The 24,224-nt window shown below is 39.5% G+C and overlaps 1 protein-coding gene across 6 annotated transcripts in view; it reads left to right on the forward strand.

Moving 5' to 3' along the window:
* LOC145673486 (lactadherin-like) overlaps positions 1–24,224 on the forward strand; it is a 648,675-nt gene that overhangs the window by 451,383 nt on the left and 173,068 nt on the right. For all 6 annotated transcript variants that reach the window (XM_081743233.1, XM_081743230.1, XM_081743234.1 and 3 more), the window contains one exon: positions 2,402–2,604. In XM_081743233.1, coding sequence (XP_081599359.1) covers positions 2,402–2,604 — 203 coding nt within the window. The remainder of the gene's footprint in view (positions 1–2,401; positions 2,605–24,224) is intronic.

Genomic DNA, 24,224 nt, shown 5'->3' on the forward strand with positions numbered 1-24,224 from the left:
GTATAGCTGAGGTAAGTGGGGACAGGCACATTTTCTAAAATCTGGTAAAAAATATGAAAACAGTTTCTCCAAATTTGAAGAGTGTGGACATAGTGCCATTCGTCTGGTAGAGTGGTTTTATCTAATATGAAGAGCCTAAAAGAATACCCCTATGCCAAAAATGGGTCCATGTTTTAGCATCTGATCAACTTTCGTAGATCTTGAAGCGTTGGGCTATCCTGATATAATTGTTACAGAAGCACCCGGGGAAAACATTGTACGGTTAAGAAGAGATGATAAGGTACTTATAAAAATTGAATGTACTATGTTGTTTGTCAGTATATGTACAATTGAGGTGTCCCTACTTACCCCACATTTTTTTTTACAGTGGGATAAGTGGGGATACAAATTTTTTACCTGTAGGGTAAGTGGGTACACGGACAAAGATGCAGGTATTTCCGATAATACATCGAAGATGATGAAGACAGTGAATTGTCTGGCTTACAGCACATGGCTTAGAGAGAGATTAGTATTATGCAGCTGATTACGTGAAAAATAGGTCTATTGGCAGAGTCAAAGTCAGCAAAAATGTGTATGAATTGAAGTTCCTTGAACGAATTGGCATGCAGTCTCGTTTTCCACTTCGAGAAGATGTAGATATTGTACACAAAAGGGCTATTTTCTATAGCCCTGTTAAATTTGACAGTGTGCTTTTCGTAATTATGCCTTTCGCAATTAAGTTCTCCATTGTGGCTGATATTGATAAACACTATCGTTTCTTTAAGGTAAAACTATAGACTACAAATCTAGTTCATGCAGTCAATGTTTTGTATAGACTCTATTTGTATCCTATAAACTATAAGTGGATGCCTTACAATTCCCTGTAATAGTTATCACTCTTTAAGGCAACGACCTATGAATCTACATAGGCTTCAAGGTGTAGCCTACATTTATTCTTATTTATCCATTTTTAGAACTGTTAGGCACCAGTAGACGGTCTTTAGTCCAGAGACGTACCTCATCAGGAGCTCTTTTTTTTATGTACTAGACTAAAGCTTATTTTGTTTGTCTCACTTTCCTCGCACCAAATATCAAGCATCAGGGCAAACTGTAATCACATATTCATTATTTTAATGTTTCTGGGATAAGCAAATGATGTCCAGCAAATATTTCTAATATAAGAGTTTTCAGAACAAAATAAAACATATTTTTGAAATATTGACATTCTTTGTTTTTTTCTACATTTGCCACAGTACCATTTTCAAAATGTTGTATCTCTGGATAGAACTGCAGCAGAAAAGTGAAACTTGGACCTATCAGCAGTAGACAACAAGTACTCTGCCCCCACTTTGCCTTCTTTATTCCCCGTGTTAACATATAGGAGGGAACAGTAACTGATGTTTAATAAACATGTTATTGTGGAACAAGTATTTACATTGCTTCCAAATGGACCCTATGCTTATCAAGTGTACAAAACATAGTTAATACGACCATACTTTCAGTTTGATAATCCGAAAAGTGTTACTGATACAGTAGTTGAAAGTTGAACATTGCAAAACGTGCCCCCACTTATCCCAACTACCCCTATACAGCGAAAACGAGCATATTGAATATTGTGTCATGTATAGAGTCGTTTAAATATTACGTAAGCATTCAAGAGAGGAAGTTTTTTTTTTGTTTACTTTTCCATTTCATGTATGTTTTTAAATGGAGCATCTTACTTTTTCGTGGCACTTGAATGTCTTCTGTCAAAATAAGTTTTGCGGATTAAAGGGGCGGCATGTGAAAGTACCGCCCAGGGCGGCAAAACTGCTAGCGCCGGCCCTGCACCGAGGCTATATCAGACGTGGACCTACAGTTTAACATGGGATCAAAACCACATGATCCCCTACCGCCAATCGAACCAGACCTCCCGCACCGTATGCGCATAGTCTAACCATATAGTGAGGAAGGGGATCGCTGATCTTAACGAAAATCAAATGTTAAGTATTTCAAACGTTTTCCCTTTCGTGGAAAAGTATCGACAGTTCGAAAAATTGTCTCTGCTTTTTTATGTTTAATTATTTATTTTACATATTTCTCTATCCACACACATCACAGGCTTATTTGTGCAGTAGCTGAGTGTTTAACTATTAAGACAGCTGTTCGTACAGTATTTGATGCAAAAGACACCGGGTTTGATTCCCGATGGTAGTTTATATGGTTAACATGCCGTGTTAGCTGAACTTTTATGCCTTATTAGTATTATTCTAAAACTAAACATTGTACTACAAACGGACAACTAACTACAATTTCTTTCAGTGACTTCATTTTTTCCCCGGTGGTAGACAATTACGTATTTCTATTGTAATTTTGTCTGTAACAAAATGTTCAGTAGTTATTGGGGAGTATATTTGACAAGCATATTTGGTTGTTCTTCCAGCTTCGTGCTCCCGGCCCCTGGGTTTAATGAGTGGGGCAATTCTTGACTGGCAAATATCCGCCAGCTCTAGTTATCCAGCTGATAAGGACAAGGAGTGTCATGTAAAATACGCACGGATCCACCAGCCTCGGAGCAATGCTTGGTGTGCCCGCCACAAATCCACTAACGAATGGCTCCTAGTGGACCTTGGAGTGTCAGCCCAGGTGAGTAGTGCTTTTGTTTTATTTTAGTTTTCCCTTTGTTAAATAGTTGTATGGAAGCAATAGCTTTTGACGAAGCCATCACATAATCGATGTCTACAGACTGTTGGCAGTATGGGGCAAGATTGATGTTCCGATGTAGTTTATTTTTCTTCTGTGTTTATTTTTACCTGCAGACCCCTTTCTTCTCAGGGACAACTGGTATTTGTTACTTCTTGTTTATGTTCTGTTCGATGGTCATTATCTTAAATCTATCCAATAAAATTTAAAGGACTTCAAGTGTACCGCGAAATCTTTTTAAATGTTAAAACTCCACAATGGCTTTCGGCTATCCCCTCGCATAGTATCCTCCGTGGTGATCGAATCACTTCGTCTCAGGTTTCATTGAATTCTTGCAACACAATAAACTAGCTAACGGCATCTCTTTTCACCTGCTCGTCCTGTTTTCTTTTCTGATCTATGCAGCTGGAATAAAACAACACTACTAAAAACTCCTGCTGAGAGCAAGGTAAATCGGAAGTATTCTACCAGATAAATAAGAGTCTTCACCCCTGCTGGGACCGTTTACAATGTATTTTTTAGTTAAGTCCGCGTGCATTTCATACGATGTACAGAACACACATGATGCTGATGAACTTCATATGAAGACCTAAGATTCCTGACGACTGGAAAAGTAACACGTCGATATATCCAGTGGTGTCATTCAGCCGGTTTGTGGTCTCTCTACCTCTAAATCAGTGCTTAGGGGGGGAGACAATTCTTTAATCCTATTTTGAAGAATTTGTCGTATTTTCTCCTTCCAGTTTTTAATGAAGCAATCAAGAATTACTGCAATCAAGATATTGTATTCATTTTCTATACCTTCTTATCAATGCTGCAAATGTGCATAGTTCGTCTCTGTAACCAGTGTTGGGCAAAATCAATTGAAATCAATTGCAATTGATCAATCAATTGAAAGTAATTGCTCTGAAAATCAATTGCAATTGATTTCAATTGCAATTGACTTCAATTTGTAATTGACAATTAATTTCAATTGCAATTGAATTCAATCATAAAATTTGCAATTAAATTTTCGTCAATTGTTAATTGTTAATTGGTCACCAGGCAATTGAAACTTTTAATTGTTAATTGTCAATTGCAAAGGGTGCAATTGAAACATTCAATTGTTAATTGCAATTGACAATTGAAACTTGTAATTGTTAATTGTAATTGTTAATTGCAATTGAAATCAGCAATTAAAACTGAAGATAAGAAGATGTGTGTATATTGTATTGTCCACTTGTTACTGTTTTACATATTTGAAATAAGGTACTTATAAGAAATGCTGGATACCTACCATCCTTTTCCCCCCCTGGGAAGAAAGCCGTGAAACTAAGTATTTTTTTAAATATATTATGTTTATGGTTCTATCCCCTTTGAAAGAACTCTATATGCCCGTCATGCATATAACAGGAATGAGCACGAGCGAGTTCGAGCGAGTTTTCTTTAAAACTCGACTCGACTCGAAGCAGACATCTTTGAGTTCGACTCGAGATCTCGGCTCGAAAAATTTCCCCCAACTCAACTCGAATTCGGATCGAGTTTCCAGTCGAGTCGAGCCAATTCGAGCTAAATCCTTTGTGTAGTTCCAAGTACTACTATCTTCAAGTATCCTACATAGACAATATAATTATCAATGATAATACTACTACTACTATAACTAATTATTATTATAACACCGTGTACCTGTATAAACATGGAATATAGGCGGTTTGTATCGGAATACTAAAAATTAGTGAACTGTCGATCTCGGTAGTGAAGAAATCTTCAGGAGGCAAGGATATCGGTCACGAGGCTCTTGGTTTGAGTTCAGGAGGAACAAGTATTCGGGCTCGAGCCAAAAATTGTTAGAAGTTATGGGACTCCAGCCAAACATGTTTAAAACTGCTCGACCCGGGTTTAGGGTTGTCAACGACTCAAGCGGCTCGCTCACAGCTCATTCACTTATCGAGCCGAACCGAGAAGTGAGCCGAGCCAGCTCGAGCCTAAGGCTCACACGAGCTGAACCGAACCGAGCTGATTGCTTACCCCAACCGGGCCGGTTCGAGCCATTGGCTCAGTTAAGCTAACTCGAACCCAGCCTATGGACTCGTTTCAACGGAGCTGGTTCGAGCCATTGGCTCCAATCGAGCCGAGTCGATAACTCGTCTTTACCGAGCCGGTTCAAGCCATTGGCTCAATTGAGCCCAGTCGATGGGTAATCCCAACCAAGCCAGCTCAAGCTGTACGCTCAGTTGAACCGAGCCGGGCCGGTTGACATCACTATTCCGGTTGGGCTTCTACTTTGGCTAAAAAATTGGACCGTGCAGTTCTCAGCCTTGATGGTAAGAACTACAAAAAATGATATGAAATCTTTAGTTTTACGTCCCACGATTATGCCGGTTAGGCTAAAGGAGACGGTGATGTTGGGAAATGAATGAAATGAAGAAAGTGGGAGGAAATGGGAGTACCCCGAGAAAATCCACGAGCACGGTGTTTGTCCACCACAAAGTCCAAACTGCGCGAGCTGGGATGGAACCAGGGACCTCAAGCACCGGAGGTGAACGCTCTACCTCTGACCCACCGCGCCCCCTGGTAAGAACTACAGTATATACTTATATTGGTGCTCACGGCGTCATTAACTTGTTCCACCACCAACGAATTTCGAGGTACTTTGTTTTGCATCTTTTGTGCGTGTTTTGTGTCGCTTTGTGCGCCTATTCCCACATTTTGTGCATCACCGGAAGTGGGTTAAAATGGGCCTACAAATATGGCGGAACAAATTATTGGTCTTCCGCCACCAATGAATTTCGAGGTCGTTTCCTTCACATCGTTTTGTGCCGTTTTGTGCGTCTACTTCCGTTTTGTGCGTCATGGAAAGTGGGTTAAAATGAGTCCCCAAGGTGGGACGAAAATGACCAAGAGTTCCACCACTATTAAATCTCGAGGTCGTTAATTTCACATCGCGTACCCTTTTGTGCGTCTATTACGACGTTTTGTGCGTCACTGGAAGACGGTCAAAATGGGCCTCAAAGGTGGAAAATCTTTGAGTTTTACGTCCCACGGTTATGCCGGTTAGGCTAAAGGAGACGGTGATGATGAGAGATGAGTGAAATGGTGGAATGAAGAAAGTGGGAGGAAACAGGAGAACCCCGAGAAAACCCTCGAGCACGGTATTTGTCCACCACAAAGTCCACACGGCGCGAGCTGGGATCGAACCAAGGACCCCAAGCACCGGAGGTAAACCCTCTACCACTGAGCCACCGCGCCCCCATGGCTTCAAAGGTGGGACGAAATTGACCCACTGCTACGCCACTACCGAATTTTAAGTTTCTTCCTTTCGCATCGACTAGTGAATGTTTCGTGCCGTTTCGTGCCCTTATTTCCACGTTTTGTGCGTCACCGGAAGTGGGTCAAAATGGGCTTCCAAGATGGGACGAAAATGACCAAGAGTTTCGCTACTATCGAATTTCGAGGTCGTTAATTTCACACCGCGTACCCTTTTGTGCGCCTATTTCGACGTTTTGTGCGTCACTGGAGGACGGTCAAAATGGGCCTCGAAGGTGGGACGAAAATGACCCACTTCTCCGCCTTTACCGAATTTCGAGGTCCTTCCGTTTGCATCGACTACTGAATTTTCGTGCTGTTTCGTGCCCCCATTTCCACCTTTTTGTGCGTCACCGGAAGTGGGTCAAAATGGGCTTCCAAGATGGGACGAAAATGACCAAGAGTTCCGCTACTATCGAATTTCGAGGTCGTTAATTTCACACCGCGTACCCTTTTGTGCGCCTATTTCGACGTTTTGTGCGTCACTGGAAGACGGTCAAAATGGGCCTCCAAGGTGGGACGAAAATGACCCACTTCTCCGCCACTACCGAATTTCGAGGTCCTTCCGTTTGCATCGACTACTGAATTTTCGTGCTGTTTCGTGCCCTTATTTCTACGTTTTGCGCGTCACCAGAAGTGTGTCAAAATGGGCCTCCAAAGTGTGACGAAAATGACCCATTGTTCCGACACTATCGAATTTCTAGGTCGTTTCTTTTGCATCGTTTAGTGCCTATTTTTTAAAAAGTTTTCTGTACCTACTTCCTCGTCTTGTGCGTCACCGGAAGTGAGTTAAACAGATCTTTAAAGTGGGAGTTAAATGGCTCACTGTTCCGCCACTATCGAATTTCGGGGTCGGTTCTTTCTCATCGTTTAGTGCCTGTTTTGTACGTTTTGTGCGTCATCAGAAGTGTGTCAAAATGGGCTTCTAAAGTGCGACGAAAATGACCCACTTCTCCGTCACTACCGAATTTCGAGGTCCTTCCTTTCGCATTGACTAGTGCCTGTTTTGTTACGTTTTGTGCCCCTATTTCCACGTTTTGTTAGTCACCAGAAGTGTGTCAAGATGAGCCTCCAAGGTGTTCCGACACTATCGAATTTCTAGATCATAACTTTCGCATCGTTTAGTGCCCCCCCTTTTTTTTAAGTTTTCTGCGCCTATTTCTCGTCTTGTGCATCACCCGAGGTGAGTTAAACGGGGCTTTAAAGTGGGAGTTAAATGGCTCACTGTTCCGCCACTATCGAATTTCGGGGTTGGTTCTTTCGCATCGTTTAGTGTGTATTTTGTACCGTTCTGTTCGCCTACTTCCACGTTTTGAGCATCACCAGAAATGCGTCAAAATGGTCCATCAATGTGTGAGGAAATACAGCCATTGTTCCGCCACTATCGAATTTGGAGGTTGTTTCTTTCGCATCGTATAGTGCCTGCTTTGTACTGTTTTGTGCTCCTATTTCCACTTTAGTGCGACAACGAAAATGGGTCAAAATGGCCTACAAGTATAGCGGAATAACTTAATGCTGTTCCGTCACCATCGAATGTCGAGGTCATTTTCTTCACATTTTTATGCATGATTTGTGTCGCTTTGTGCATCAGTGGGAGAGGGTCAAAATGGACCTTGAAAGTGGAATGAATATATCTTTTTCTGCCACATTTGTAGGTCGTCTTTGACCCACTTTCTTTGGCCTACAAAACGTGAAAGTATGCGCAGAAACGGTAAAAACATGCACTAAACAATGCGAAAAAGCGACCTTGAAATTCGATACTGGTGGGAGAGTGGATCATTTTTCTTCCCACATTGAATGCCCATTTTGACCCACTACCATTGATTCACAAAACGTGGAAATAGGCTTACAAAACGGCAGGAAACACGCACAAGATGATGTGAAGGAAACGACCTCGAAATCGTTCCTGACGGAACAGCATTAACTTGTTCCGCCATATTTGTAGGATAACATTGACCCATTTCCGGTGACGCAGAAAACGAGGAAATAGGCGCTCAAAACGACACAAAAAATTTCCATGTAATTAAGCTAAATTTCCATTTAACCCTATAATACTCCGCGTTACATATATGTAACATTGGGATTTTACTTCTTTATATTGAATACAATGGTGTTTTGCTGCTAATGCCCACTGTGACACATCTGTAACAGTACGCTCAACACCACCTACTGGATTATTGCTGAACTTCTTGTCATTTTGTCCTCCCAGAAGTACTTGAAAGCATATTTTTTTGATTCTATGATATCACACTCTGGGTATTATAGGGTTAAGTTTGTAAGCTTAATTATATGGAAAATTTTATACATTTTTCCTTTACGTTGATCTACTTTACGTTGATTTGGGACTTTTAAATTTTATTCAGTTTTCCACTGAAAAGTATCTATAATTCAACAAGGAAATAATTATTAATTATAATTATTATCTATATAATTGAATTCATTGTAATTTGTTCCATAACAAACACTTTATCATTTCGTACTAGCTGTTATGCCCGTTCTTCGCATGGATCAGATAAAATATCAATGTAAAGGAATTGAACAACGGGAGAACAATTAAGAAACATTTCTAAAATTGGATATATTTTGTGTGAATATATATCCAACAACGTACATGTGTTTTCATTGGGAAGGCCGATGGGGGCTGAATTTGAACGTATACACTATCGGGGGTGTCATTATACGTCTGAGCAACCCCAATAAATATGGATTCGACACAAATTCTACTACTTTTACATGTCCCGGTGAACCACCCCTCAGACCCCCTTGGTTCGTATTGTGAAAAAATCTCCTCTGGCCCCCACCAACCCCGAACTAATACCGCGAAAACTATGAATGTGACACTAACATCTGCCATTTTCTACTACTTTTTACATATGCCGGTAAAAGTCCCTATAATCTTCTGGTTCCAATTTTGAAAAAAAAAAAAAAAACAATGCCTCTGGCCCACAGCCGATGGGGGCTGTATTTGGAAGTCAACGCCTGTGGAAGTATCACCATTCGTCTCAGCGACAGCGAAAACTATGGATTTGACACTAATATCGGTCACTTTCCATTATTTTTACGCAATTTCCCCGGTGACTCCCGGCCCGCATACAATGGTGGCTAAATTTGAAAATCATCACTAATGAAAGTATCACCATTGATCTCAGCCACCGCGAAAACTACGGATTTGACATCGGTCATTGTGGATTATTTTTACATGTCTCGTGATCCCCTTTATAATGCCCCCCTTTCTTAGCTGATGGGGGCTAAATATGAAAGTAAACGCGGTCTTGAGTTTCACCATTGAGCTCAGCTATCCCGAAAACTATGAATTTGACATTAATATCGGCCATTTTCGATTATTTTTACATGTCTCGGAATTCCCCCCTCTGATGACCCAAGGCCCGCATACAACGGTGGATGAATTTGAAAGTCATCGCTAATGGTAGTGTCGCCATTGATATCAGCAACCGCGAAAACTATGGATTTGACACTAATATCGGTCATTTTGGATTACTTTTACGTTTCGTTACTCCCCCCCCCCCCCCGTTGACCCACGGCCCGCAGCCGAATACGGTGAATTTGGAAGTTAATGCGATCGGAGTTTTACCATTGATCTCAGCGACCGCGAAAACTATGAAATCGACACTGATATCGTTTCACTTTTACATGTCCCGGTAAACGCCCCCGTGAGAACCCCCGGTTCGAATTTTGTTGAAAACGCTTTGCCTTGGTGTGGGACCTGGACCAAGGTATCTTTGACCAAAATTTGGTAACTCTCGGTCGACTTTTCTGGTACCCAGGCCGGTCCCGGTAAACGTCCCCTGGAGACCCCCTAGCAAGGAATTAAAAAAAAAAACCTCTTCGTCTTGGTCTGGGGCCTAGACCAAGCTACCCGTCACCAAATTTTGAAAAGTTTCGGTCCACTCGTCTCGTCTACAGGCCGCACAAAGATAGACAGACAGACACACGAACAAACTCTATTTTATTTATATTGGAAAGGTCAGATCCACCGTTATTGTATTAGTGCGGTGCTTGAGCGATTGATCGTAGAAATTCAAACTTCGATGAGTGATAATTTTATAGGCTTGTTTTATTACAAGTTTAAACTCTTTAGTCAGTAGAGAGGAGGGCGTGAATCATGGGTCAGAATTGATGACAATAGGGTTTAGTGGGTCTGTGGGTCACAGTGGGTGAGAGTGATTCATGGTACGTGGTGGGTCAGAGTGGGTCACGGTGGGTCGTGGGTCACGACGGATGGTGAGTCAATTGGTCGTGGCTAAAGTTTTCATTGCCCCACGCCCTCTCTGAACTACAGAGTTGAAAATTAATCAGTGAAAATCAATTGCAATTGATCAATCAATTGAAAGTAATTGCTGTGGAAATCAATTGCAATTGAATCAATTGCCAATTAATTTCAATTGCAATTGAATTACAGAATTCAATTGCAATTACTTTCCACTGCAATTACTTTCAACCAATTGATCAATTGCAATTGATTCTCCTTTTTCAATGGCCAACTGCAATTAACAATTAACCATTACTTATTTCAATTGTTAATTGCAATTAACAATTAAATTTACAGATTAATTGTTAATTCAATTGAAATTTGCCCAACACTGTCTGTAACACACGTATTGCTTTCTATTGAAAACGGAAATGTTGCACTCAGCTGAACGGAACTGATACGGAATGAGGTCCCTGATGTTTCTGTGTTTTGGAATAATAATTATAACGTACGAATATATAACTATATAGTAATAAGATTAATTAACATCACTAGCGGATCCAGAAGGATAATTGCGTTCACCTCTGGTGTTTGGGGTCCCGAGTTCAAACCCTGCTCTCGCCAAGTGAACTTTGTGGTGGACAAACACCGTGTGCGTGGGTTTTCTCGGGGTTCTCCCGTTTCCTCTCACTTTCTTCATTCCACCATTTCATTTATCTCTCATCATCACCGTTTCCTTTAGCCTAACCGTCATAAAAGTGGGACGTAAAACTCAAAAATTTCATTTCATTTCCAGAAGGATAATTACTTTTTTGGGAAGAGAGCGTTCATCTGGACTATGAACGTAAGCTTGAGATACGGAATTTAAATTTTACATCAAAACAAAACCCAAGACAACTATTCTTTCATCTTGACTCTTGGTATCTAGTCAAGAGTTGGTTTCGTTACAATCCGCCTTATGCAAAGTCATTTTGACGTATGATTAGCGTCATACTAAAGGCTTGATTACTGCAGGATGCATATGTTAGTCTAACTCTTTAGTATGGTATAATCACGCGTCAGAACGACTCTGCATAAGGCCCAATATGTCCAGCCTACTGCCCGTAGCCTATTTCTTTTTTGTTGTTACTATTCATGAATATCTTCAGTCTTAGATAGACTTGGGTATTTACTGCTACTATTTGTAATTCTGTATTTCTAACTTTAATCCGTGACTCGCTTGCGATGTGCAACATTAATTTCGTGTTTTCAATATTCATTTTCAATCCTACGTGCTCTTTACAATTAACACTTCTCTGAGTTCTCTCACATTTTGCAAATCTGTCTTGTTTAAGAAGGAGAGATAGATTTCAGCAGTGAACCAAATTAGTAAGATGTTTCGTATTTTATTTGCCCCTTTATTCTTCCAGTTGAGTGAACAAAATATGTACTGCCTTCCTGCTAAAAGGGACGTTAGACTCAAACATCAACTCAACTCGAAATATGTAGTGGAGTGCGTTAAAAAAAATCTTGGAAAAAATATTGGGTTGGCAACTAAGTTCCCGTCGTTTTTAGTGTGAAGCATCCATGCTCCACACTTCTCAACTTTGCCTATTGAGTGAACATGCTTCTCTACAGTAGTGTGGGAGCAATTCATTGTCTCTGTCAGTTCCCTTGTTGTTTGATGCGGATTTTCATGCAAAAGGTGGTTCAATCGCTTTTCATCAAACTCAACTGGACGGCCAGAACGAGGTGCGTCTTTGAGGTCAAAATTTCCTTTTTTGATCTTTGCATATCAATCACGGGCGGTTCTTTCAGCTATAGCACCCACTCCATACGCAGCACAAATGTTACGAGCAGCTTCTGCGGCCTTAGAACCTTGATTAAAGGCAAAAAGAAGGAGGTGTCGAAAATACTCATTCTTCTCAACTTGGCATTCCATGTTAATGATCTGTAAATAACAAGAAAATGTATCTTAGTAACAACGAAACATATATTTAGGTAGAACAATATATTCTCTTTCGAATGATGTACAACTTCGTGCCAAAAGTATTTAATGTCATACACATATTTCCAATTTAAAAAACGGCGGGAACTTAGTTGTCAACCCAATAGTTCATTTTAACATTTCTTGCCCCCCTATATTCTTAGTCTTTCTATATGTGCCTTACTTCTTTCTAGATTTTATTTATAACCTTTATATAAGCTTCTTCGACACAACTTCAGTTAAGAGTGTAAATACCCGCTGAGCTCTTCGCTTAATCGAAACATTTTCCACAGTCAGTGATCCCAGCACATGTTGGTATTTCATACTCGTAACGCTTGGCCAAACTTTCGTGTCTGGCTCAAAGGCTATGATCCAATGCTGTATAGGACCACCCTTCCAAATTTTTGCACGGGTACCTTAATACACCTGCTAAATTTTGGGAGGAGTACATAGAACACCACCCTTAAATTTTGAAAATTGTCAAATTTAAAACTTTGGTATAGTAGTATAGTATAAGGGTATGTACCTCTGTAAGTTTGGGTGATCCATCTCGTTCCCTTTCAAGGGTAAAAGTTCCAAAAATTGCAAATTTCAGGGGTTTTGACCTATTTTATCTACTTTTGTGAGACCTTTTTGTGTTAAATGGTTACAAGAGTGAGTGTAGGGGTCCATTTAATTACATAGAACATGGGTACATTGATGCTCCCTCTTAAATTTCGGGAGAAGTATATAGGACAGCGTCTTAAATTCGGGAATTGTCAAAAAATAAAATTTGGTAAATGATTTCTTAGACAAGAGACCGTAATACGGCAAATTATGGATCCATTAAAATATTAAATAATACTTTTGATAAAGTAGATACTTTCAAATATCTAGGATCAATATTAACAGAAGAAAATCATATTCACGAAGAAATTAAATGTCGACTGAAAGCAGGGAATTCGTGTTATTATTCAGTTCAAAATCTCTTGTCGTCGCGAATTCTGTCGAGGAATTTGAAGCTTAAAATATATAAAACGATAATCATGCCTCTTGCTCTATAATGGTTGCGAAACATGGTCACATTCTCTGAGGGAAGAACACAGACTGAAAGTATTTGAGAACAATATCCTCAGACGAATATTCGGACCCAAGAGGAACGGGAATGGGGAATGGCGGAAACTTCATAACGATGAACTACATAATTTATACGGTTTACCAAACATTGTTAGGGTCATCAAGTCTAGGAGGCTTAGGTGGGCGGATAATGTAGCTAGAATGGAAGAAAGTAGAAACGCTTTCAAAGTCTTGACTGGAAGACCAATCGGAAAACGACCATTAGGAAAAACCTACGTGCAGATGGGACGACAGTATTAAGATTTATCTCGCAGAGATAGGAATTCAAAGTAGAAACTGGATCCAATTGGCTAAGAATAGAAGTCAGTAGAGAACTTTTGTGAAGGCAGCATTGAACCTCTGGGTTCCATAGGTCATAGAGTTAGTTAATTAGACACGAGTATATAACACTGTAAATTTGGATAGTCCTGCTCATTCTTTTCTGTGGGTAGCGGGGGGCGCGGTGGCTCAGTAGTAGAGCGTTCACGTCCGGTGCTTGGTTCGATCCTAGCTCGCGCCGTGTGGATTTTGTGGTGGACAAACACCTTGCTTCTGGGTTTTCTCGGGGTTCTCCCGTTTCCTTCCACTTTCTTCATTACACCATATCACTCATTTCTCATCATCAACGTCTCCTTTAGCATAAGCGGCATAACCGTGGGACGTTAAATTTAAAGATTTCATTTCATTTTTTCTTCTGTGGATAAAAAATTGTCAAATATTAGTATTGCCACGGATTCACCACGTGATCGGTTATTGACCTATTTTATTGTTTTTGGTGATGCTGTATTACAACATAGAGTTATATGGTTGAGTAGAGGGGTTATTGTCTTTTATGGGACATAAGTACTTGATGTACTCTTCTTAATTTTTGAGAAGGATTACATTGGCAATACTCTTAAATTTAGGAGTTGTGAAAAAAGAAAATTTGATAAATGCTCTATAGGACTTGAATATATAATTATACAGATTTGGGTGGTCCAGCTTATTCCTTCTATTGGTTAAAAAAAAATCAAATATTTCAAATATAGACGAGCACAGAGAACATTTCTCTTTCTTAAGTCATGAATAAAATGATGCTCCATTACAAATTTGGGAGGGGGGGTAGGGGAGTACGTAGGACTAAACCTTAAATTTCGGAATTGTCAGAAAAGTGTATTTAAAATTCTAAATTCTAAATGTAATGATACATATTCCCTCAGATATGAACATATAAGAGTAACTTCGGTTCTACTTATCCTTTCTATTCGTTATATATATATATAAAAGGTATTCCGATGTGTTTGCCACGTGATCGGTCATTGACCTAGTTTGTCTTCTTTGATGAGCCTAGATATTATAACATATGGTTATAGGCAGGGCCGGATCCAGGATTTTCTGAGGGGGGTGCACCAAATAACTGCCAGTACATTTGAATTAAATTGAGGTTTTTAAAATCCCTTTAGGCATCTTTGGTGTGAATTAGGAATTGCCCTGGAAATGCCAAGTGTCTCCTCTCGATGAATCCTTTTCCTTCAACCTTCAGAAAATTATCTGAAACTATTGATTTTTGCAAGACTCACTGCCAGCTTCGCATTTTGGTAGTGTATATTTACAACAAAGGGGGTGCACGTGCAACTTTGCACCCTCCTAAATCCGGCCCGGTTTATAGGATTGAGTACAGGAGTGAATATTTTCAATCTCAAAATGTTTGGCAGCATTGCACATGTCCAAAGGTAACAGCTTCAGAAGATACTACAAGTTAGGTGACGTTTAGTTGTGACTTTATGTATTTATCTTCCAGCTGCTAGGCGAGCTGTGCATGCCTTTTGTATCCCTTCCTCTCTGCCCCTAGCTGTGTTTTGTGAAAATGTTGTTTCCCATTTTTGTATTGGATTCGTCATATTGAATTATGAAAAACCAGCTTCTTCAAATGGTTATAAAGTGTGTTAACATGAGAAAATGTAATTAATTAACGAATGATATGAAGTAATAAAGCTGCTCTTTTCTTGTATGATTGAAGAGATGGATAATTTCAAGTTTTCGTATTTTGATAATTCTGGATGCAATCAATCCTCCTTATAAACGTTTATTCACTTTCTTATTCACTTAAGGCCAGTAGCGTATTTAAGGGGGAGGGGCTTCCGGGCTTACCCGAAATTCCATTTACTACAGGGAATATACAATGTAACCCGGAGTTTGAGATAGTAGAACTTTTGAACCAGAAGTGATACACGATTAATGGTTATACCAAAATGAAGCCTTGTTCACGCATATATTTTTAAACTACGAAGCAACGATTGAAGCACACTAGGAACCACACAGTGTTGCCACATGTAACCAAAGGTGTATTTTTTTTTTTTTTTTTGCAAAACATGTAAATTGACTCATAACTCATACGTATGGATGTTCTGTCGTTAATATTCAGTTTCTTTACTTGGACTAGCTTGGAAACTATGGAATGGAAAAAAGAATTTTTCATTTCCATAGATAACTAATCGGATGAGGCCTCTGTAAGGGGGAACTAAGAAAATCGTAGTTTTTATAAATTAACACTCTGAATTGGCAACTCAGCTGATGTTTCAGTACCTCAAAAGGTGTGTTAAGGATCTGTCTAAATTATGCAATTCTTGAAAATAATGAAAAACAAACTTTGAAATTATCATGATAAAACGTTTACTTACATGCACCCGGCAACACTGCTACTATCAAAAATGAGTTACCGGCTCTACCAAGGATGTTATAAATAGAGGATCTGCCCATATGTATCTTCATCCTATTAAATCGGTGAAGCCAAAAAGCAACCGAGCATCGGCACGTCTGATTGGCTACTCTCGCTTCTACCATCGTCTGATTGGCTACTTTCGTTTCCGCCATGATTGATGGCTCAAAACATTGCGATCCTATTGGGCGGAGTGGGCAGAGTAGGGGTGGCGAAACTGTGACGTATGGCTTCAAGATTTTGTTGTAAGGGCACATCCTCTATTTTATAAGATCCTTGAGCTCTACAGTGTATGCTGGGAGTGTCCCCTGTTTTGATTCAAACACTGGTTCAAACGTTTCACCAGGTTGGTAGCAACTTTACTAAGTTTAGAAATGTTAATGCTCTCAATGACACTGCGAATGTTCGTTTCTAGGTCTTGAATAGTTCGATAATTGTTCTTGTATACCTCTTGCTTTAAATATCCCCATAGAAATGAATAGCAGTGTTGTCGGGTGCATGTAAGTAAAAATTTTATCATGATAATTTCAAAGTCTATGAAATGAAATGAAATCTTTACGTCCCACGGTTATGCCGGTTAGGCTAAAGGAGATGGTGATGATGAGTGATGAATAAAATGGTAGAATGAAGAAAGTGGGAGGAAACGGGAGAACCCCGAGAAAACCCACGCACACGGTGTTTGTCCACCACAAAGTTCACTTGGCGGGGGCTGGGATCGAACCCGGTATCCCAAGCACATTCAAAGTTTGTGTATCACTTCAGGTTCAAAAGTTCTACTACCCCAAACTCCGGGTTGCGTTGTATATTGGACACGCTGTATTTTAAAGTAAATGAATTATCTTGCAGAATTTATTCATTTCCAAGAATGAAGTTAGCAAAGCTTCCCCTCGAAACAAAATTGTAAACACGCCACTGCATAAGGCGAATAATGATATTAACTAAAGTTTGTTAATTGACCATTAGTTAATTAACAGGAACATATGTTATTACCTTTCCATTATGTCATGGAAACATACACACAGACAGAAAATTACCCTTAGCAACTTCCACTGCGTTTGCCAGGGAGACGATATTCCTTGGTCGTAAATAAATAGCCACGGTTCTCACTTTGTAGTAGAGGACTCATTTTGGACTCAATGCGAATAGTCATATTCGGACCTGACTACAAACTATAGATCTATGTCTCATATAGCCATAGCCAAATGTATCTATTTTGTGTGATAAATAGATATCGCTATAAATCGGAATCTGATGGCCTGAAAGCTTTTAAATTTACAATTTAATTGTAAATATTAAGTCTGTATAATATACACAGTTCATGATAGCAAGGGAGGAACAAGAAAAATAAAACACAAACGGAATGTCTATAATGTAAACAGAGAAGTATTTTCAGAACATTGAAGCTGATCAAAGAGTTCATATGTAGACAGTCGTCTTTGTGCGCTCACTATGGATAATTGTAATAAAATTATCATTCAACAGAAACGTAATTCGAAACTTTAGAACATTCAGTTATATTGGTAGATCTTGTCTTTCTTTCTTTCTTTTGGAGAAACATAGTATCTCAGTAGTGGAGTTCTTATCTCTTGCGTGGGATCTCCGGTTCAATTGCGGCCAACCAAGTTTGTGGTCGACAACATGTGTCCGTGGGTTTTCTCGGGGTACTCCTGTTCAGGGACGTACCAATTGGTGGGTCCTGGAGGTCCGGACCCCCTCCCCCCGAAATTTCGACTTTTGTGTAAATGTAGCAATTTTAGGAATTTTAATAGAAAATACCCTCATATTAAGTTTGGACCCCCCCGAAATAAATTCCTGCGTACGCTACTGCTCCTGTTTCCTCCTACATTCCCATTTCACCAATTCTTCCATCATCATTCACTGGCCTTAACCATTTGTCTCCTTAACCTAAAAGGCATAAACGTGGGACGTTAAACTGTAATATTTCATTTCATTTATTTTTAAAATATCTTTTTTTAAAAAAAAATATGGAATTCAGCATACATCACAAGTTTAATATGCAGAGTGTAATGTCACTGACCGTTCCGCATTATCACTAACCGTTCACTCTATTTCTTAAGTTGATCCCCCATAACATACGCTTGAAAAATTACTTTCTCCAACAATGGTGTATAATACATGTCTCATCTCTTGTTCCCCATACACAGCGGCTAGCAATGTCCCTCGACTGACGGCAATACATGCATCCTTTACTGGCAGATCCTCTAAATTCCACATTATCCTTTAAGGTAGGTGAACACACATAGTAAAAGTCCTTTATCGTGAGATCCAGAGAACATGGTGGCCAGGTCACCTGTACCTGACGGCCTGTCCATCTTCTAGAGAACTCCTGATTCAGGTAGATCCACACACTACGTTCGCAATGGAAGGATATCCTTCCTGCTGGAAGAACGTTGAGTACGAGCCATCCTCCGATAAAACTGACGGCAGGATCATCTCATCCTGCAGCCGCAGGTGTTGGTCGTTGTTCAGCTTGCCGTAGATGAAGAGTGGACTATTGATTCTCGTGCAAAAAATACCACATCAGCCGATGACGTTTTCACCACAATCTATCCCTGATGTATCAAGCAATATGGATCGTTGTCACTCCAGTAGCAATAGTTTTGTTTGTTAACTTGTTCATTCACATAAAAATACGACTCGTCGGGGTGATCCAGGTTGCCTGGAAGTTCGTCTTTCGCCTATTTGGTAAAGCTACATCTGATGATCTAGATTGTCCTCTATCAGATGCTGATGCACCTAGTTTTTATAAAGGTACCGCTTGTTAATTGAGGTTTTCTCCGTATGGACGTTCTACGCATTCCATATTCTAATATCAACGCTGTGTTCTTCGTTGGGAGTTGCTAACGAGTGCAAGGACAGTGACAGTGGTTGCCTTACCTATAGATGATTTCGGAGTACCACTGCGAGGTTTGTCGGACGAAGAGCCCGTCTCTCGGAATCTTCTAATAAGTTTGTTGACACCATTGTAGAAAAATGGGCCTCCTATGGAGATGGTGCAGCTACTATACCAGCGAGTTGCGATTTTTACACATGAGGATTATCTTCATACGTTCCTCAGTCGTCAACGATATTGTTGTCAATGACACCAGTAAAAATAAAATAAATCATAATTAGTAAACGGTTCGTGACCGAACAGAACGGTCAGCGGCATTGCATTCCTGTGAAATACTCTATAGAAAACATGTGTCGCAGGATGACCTTCGTATTTAAAATATTAAAGTGGTATTTAAGATGGCAGACTCCAATGAGTGGTGGTCACTTATGGTTCTTGTAGTCACTTGTGTGAGGCTGCCAGGTCCCCCAAATATCAAATATGGCCAATGTGGATGAGCAACCCAACAGTCTTTCCTATGTTAGGACTGTCATATGACTTCTGCCCCACACTGTGCAATCTACTTTTTATTTGAATGTTGCAGGTGGTAAAGCTTGAAGGTGGTTTTATCGGAACTGATTTGCTGAAAATTAACTTAATTTCGGTGGTCGATTAAGCATTGATTGTTCAGAATGATTAACTCCGGGTTCATTGGTCAGAAAGTTTAACGTTAATTTTCTCGAATTGCTTTTTGCGTTTCGGATTGAGGTTTTTGGGTTTGATAGAATGATGAACTGGTTCTTTGGTTGGCATCTTGTTAAGTTTCTGTGTTAGCAATTCTTCAAGTAATGAGGATATGTGACACGTGGATCTCAGCATAACATGTAATCCGAACCAGATGAGCTTCCACAGGGAATCGAACCGGATCTCCCGCGCCAAAGGTGCGTACGCTATTTCTCCTAAGTGTAGGAAAAGATAAACTTATACTTCTTTTACTGATGACATGTTTGTATTTTCTCTTTCATATCTTCCTGACTTTTTTTTGAAATATTAAATAATCTCAATCTCAAACTCCAAGGTAAAAACACAAACATACTAACGTCTTATGACCAGGGTGAAAAATGGATCTGAAAAAGTAGGGGAATGGCAGGTAGCGGCATGATATGATATCCGTCTCCCTGCCTATCTTTGCCCATTGAAGTTTTTTAGGAACTGAGGGGACGTCGTACATGTTTTTGGAGGTGGGAGGATGGCGTTCCCCCTCATTATTACACCTGCCCATCATCAGAGTCTTCAGAATCTCCATAAGGTAACATGTAAAATTTAATTCGTAAATATCTTACAAAATACTGCACTTAGAAACTTGCAATTTTCTATACGGATACCAAAGAGCAATACAAAGAAGGTGGTTATCTCAATTTTAAACTTAATGACTTAGATTAATTGTAATAATTACTTCCGTAATTAGGTAATCACTATTGCAGGTAAAGGATCAAAAGACCACTTTCATACTTCACAAATTATTACAGGTGACATTCTTTGAAGAACACATGCTGGGGAAGGATGCATTGTGGCAATTTGAACAGCGAAACTCATGTCTATCCCTCCATTTTCATAATCATTTACGCCTTGAGCAGTTTTCCTTACCACTCCCCGCCCCAGACGGCAACTACCTGAATTTGCCTTTTCGATGGAAACTGGAGTGAAGTGTCAACAAAATACTTGGTAGAACAAAGATAATGATCTTTGAAACCTCAGTATCGAACATATGTTTCCGATTGCTTTTCTACATCTTTTTTTTCTTGAAATGGATGGATTCTTCTTCCAAGCAGTAGCTTTCACCTCTCTGCCACTCAAAACTATACAACGAAGAAAAGTCTAAATGTTTCTTATTTACCTATCTTTTGTTTTCTGGAAGGATAGGTTTCATTTCATTTTATATTATTTATCATAGAAAACAGACAGTGCGACGTTTCTGTGGTTAGAATGGATTAATTGTATGCAGGGGTGGCAAAAACCAAGTTTTCCTTGTTTGGTTTTTGAATAACTAGAATTTGGTTTACCTACTCCTTTATATATTTACCATACCCGTGTGTGCACGTGTGTGAAAAAAAAAAAAAGAAAAAGTAAAAGAAAAAACTACAGAACTGCTTGATGGATCATCACCAAATTTGGTCAAAATATAGTCAAGAGTAAGGAATTTTATTTGTCATTAAAACCACCTACCCAAACCGGAAGTGATTTAAATAAACCATTTCTGGTTTGACCTTTGATCACCATAGATCGAAAACGGCAATATGTAGTGAGATCCGGTTTTCTGCTTCGTAAGAATATATTTAATCTCTATTATTAACTCTACTACAACCTATAATGGTTCAAATCAACTATAATTTCTGCTTTCAATAAATATTGATCTATATATAGCAAAAACGGTTAAAAAAATAGATGAAAACGGTTTCTTCCAATCGAGCAGCTCTCAAGCGTCTCAGGTGTATCTTTGATCTCCTCTTGTGATCTTCAATTGAAAGCTCGGTTTCAATAGTGATCTCCATAGAACAGGAATGAAGCGGGTTTTTGCTTTCTATTCAGCTTTCTAAAAATAACTACTATATTCTGTCTTCCAAAAGATGTGGAAATCAACTACTTTTGATTTTAACTTTGGTGGCTATAGAATAAAAACTGTAATAGATAAGAAGCGGTTTTCTGCAATTAATTAGGCGTTCCAAGAATATATTTCGTCTCTTGTCTAATCTCTCTACTAAAACCGGAAGTGGTAGAAATCTACTACAATTTCCAGTTTCAATTTTAATTGTGAAAATATCGTACCACAGATACCAAACTCTTTTGCGTGATGTACATGTGGCACTGCTACTTGTTTTTGAACCATTTTCTTTATCTTGTGGATAATCGTGGCCTCTATTTTTTTAAATAATAAAATAAGTCAAACTCGAGGCCATATGTATTTGCAAATGATTTACCAGTAGAGCACAAATTATTTACTAGTCTGCCCATTCATTACTGTTCAAGATTGAATAAGCCAAACCGAGTAGCGTGTCTGAACAAAGGAGTGAGTTAGGGAAGCTAATACATAAGATTATTTGCATGAATAAAACCTACTTTAGATTTGTAATAAGGGATAAGAAATCTTAAACATCTGAGAGGTTATTTGGTTCACACAGTTACAGTTAAGAAATTCATAAGAGAATAAGATAGATTGGGCTAGAGCCAAAGTTGGGATAAAGCGGGAAGTATAAAACACATTTTTGTAATGAAAGTCTTGATTCTGAGCGAAAACAGCTAGTTGACCTTTGACCTCAAGTTAGACCGGTTTGCGGTCACTTCTTAAGATTGAGACCGAGATCAGTCGAATGAAGGGGCCGTGGCTACAAAACTTTTAATTTATTTAGATTACATATGGATAGAAATAAGTTTTTTCTAGCCCGTTCTTATGTAACAGGGGGGTTATGAAGGACAGGACCTACAGTTTAAAGTGGGTTACAAACCATTACTCGGTTTGAATCGGAGAGAAATTGTCCTCTAGCTGGGCTCAAACCTGGGACCCCTGCCTGATTACAAAAGTGACAATTCTACAGACTCATCCACGGAGAACACCTGATAAAGATATATTGTACTGATCTTGCATGTACTGTACTTGTGAATATTTTAAGAATCACTTTACAAGAAGAGAGAAAAAAACTGCACAAGTGAAATCAGTACAAAGTACAGAAGATATACTTTATTCCTCCAAGTTAGTTCACAGAGTCAAAAATTTAGCGACCTAATTTAATTTGCATATAAATATAAGAAGTGAATAAAGATATGAATCAATTGAGTTCACTCTGGTTCTGAACCATTTATATTATTTTATTGGTTTAAATCAATTGTTTGTTTAACATACACATCCAAAATTATTTTCCTATTGCAGTTCATAGAATTTGTATCACACACAGCGGAACAGGGATGGGCACCAGTCGAGCTAAAACTCGACTCGACTCGAACCTCGAGTCAAGTTTAGAGTCGAGTCAAAGGTAATTTTCTCGAGTGGAGTTCCGAGCCGAGTCGAGTTTGATAAATGGCTCGCTCGTTCAGCTCGTTTTAACTCGTTTTGAAATAATCGTCTGATTAGACTGGAAAGCAAAAACCATGAGAAATGTAAGCAGTAGTGTGGAATACTTTTAGTGTTGCTCACGACAAGGAACACTACTCTCATCACGTCTCGTCTCGATAACGAGACGACAATAATTTTTTATAACGAGACAGCCTCAAGTGTCATGAGCATCAATATAAGTATATACTGTAGCTCTTACTATCAAAGCTGAGATCTGCACGTTCGAATTTTTGAGCTCAAGCAGAAGCCCAACCCGAGTGGTGATGTCAATCGGCTCGGCACTCGGTTCAACTGAGCGAACAACTCGAGCCGGCTTGGTTCAGATGAGCCATCTCGGTTGAGACGAGCCGTCGACTGGCACAATTGAGCTTTTGGCCCGAGCTTGCTCGGTTGGGATGAGCTACCGACTCGGCTCAGATGATTCACCAACTCAGCTGAGATGAGCCATCGGCTCGAGTCAGCTCCGTTGAAACGAGTTCATCGCCTCGGTTCGACTCGGCTCAACTGAGCCGATTGCTCGAGTTGGCTCGGTTGGGTGAGCTGTTGGCTTGGCTCACTTCTCGGTTCGGCTCGATAGTGAATGAGCTATGAACCAAGCTGCTCGAGCCACTGACAACCCTAGACCCGAGCCGAGCAGTTTTGAACATGTTTGACCGGCGCCCTATAACTTTTAACAATTTAACTTTTGAATACTTGCTTCTCCGGAACTCAAACCTACACTGAGAAAAATCCATTATCCGGACAGCGGTATATTGTACAAATACAAGGATTCGTTATGTTTACTAAGGAAATCTGTACGGAGCGTACTTTATCCATATACTACATAGGTACTGCCTTTTACCCGCTTAGATATTACATCATGTCTCTGCAGGATGTCTGATATCTAACAATCTTCTGTATTTTACATACGTATACGTATGTTAAATACTTCAGCTATACGTTATATACGTCCATCTGTGTGTAAGATCCAGACCGCCTATAGACACTCTTTCTTTCGCCATGGCTGACGTCATTGAACTACCGTCTTTTGCTTGCGAAACGAGGTTGTTTACAAACGGAACAGAAGAGAGGAAGGAAACCTGGGAAGCCTGGGTAAGTACAATAGTTAACTATTACTTTAGTTAACTATTCCCATTAATTATATATTCTTTTAGTGTAACTTGCTTTAATATAGTACTAAGTAAGTAATGTAGTTTATGACTACAATTCTTACTATTGTAACTCGTAAATGATTGAGGAGAATGGAATGGGTGAATCTGAATTTTGAAAAAACTTTGAATATTAATGTTTTGAAACATATTATGTTTCAAGGTAGCAAAATGAATGTTATGTGTTTATTCATTCCATTTTATATGTGACGATTTATTA

The sequence above is a fragment of the Thermobia domestica genome, chromosome 16 (genome assembly GCF_964235325.1).
Source record: "Thermobia domestica chromosome 16, izTheDome1.hap1.1, whole genome shotgun sequence".
Classification (NCBI taxonomy): domain Eukaryota; kingdom Metazoa; phylum Arthropoda; class Insecta; order Zygentoma; family Lepismatidae; genus Thermobia; species Thermobia domestica.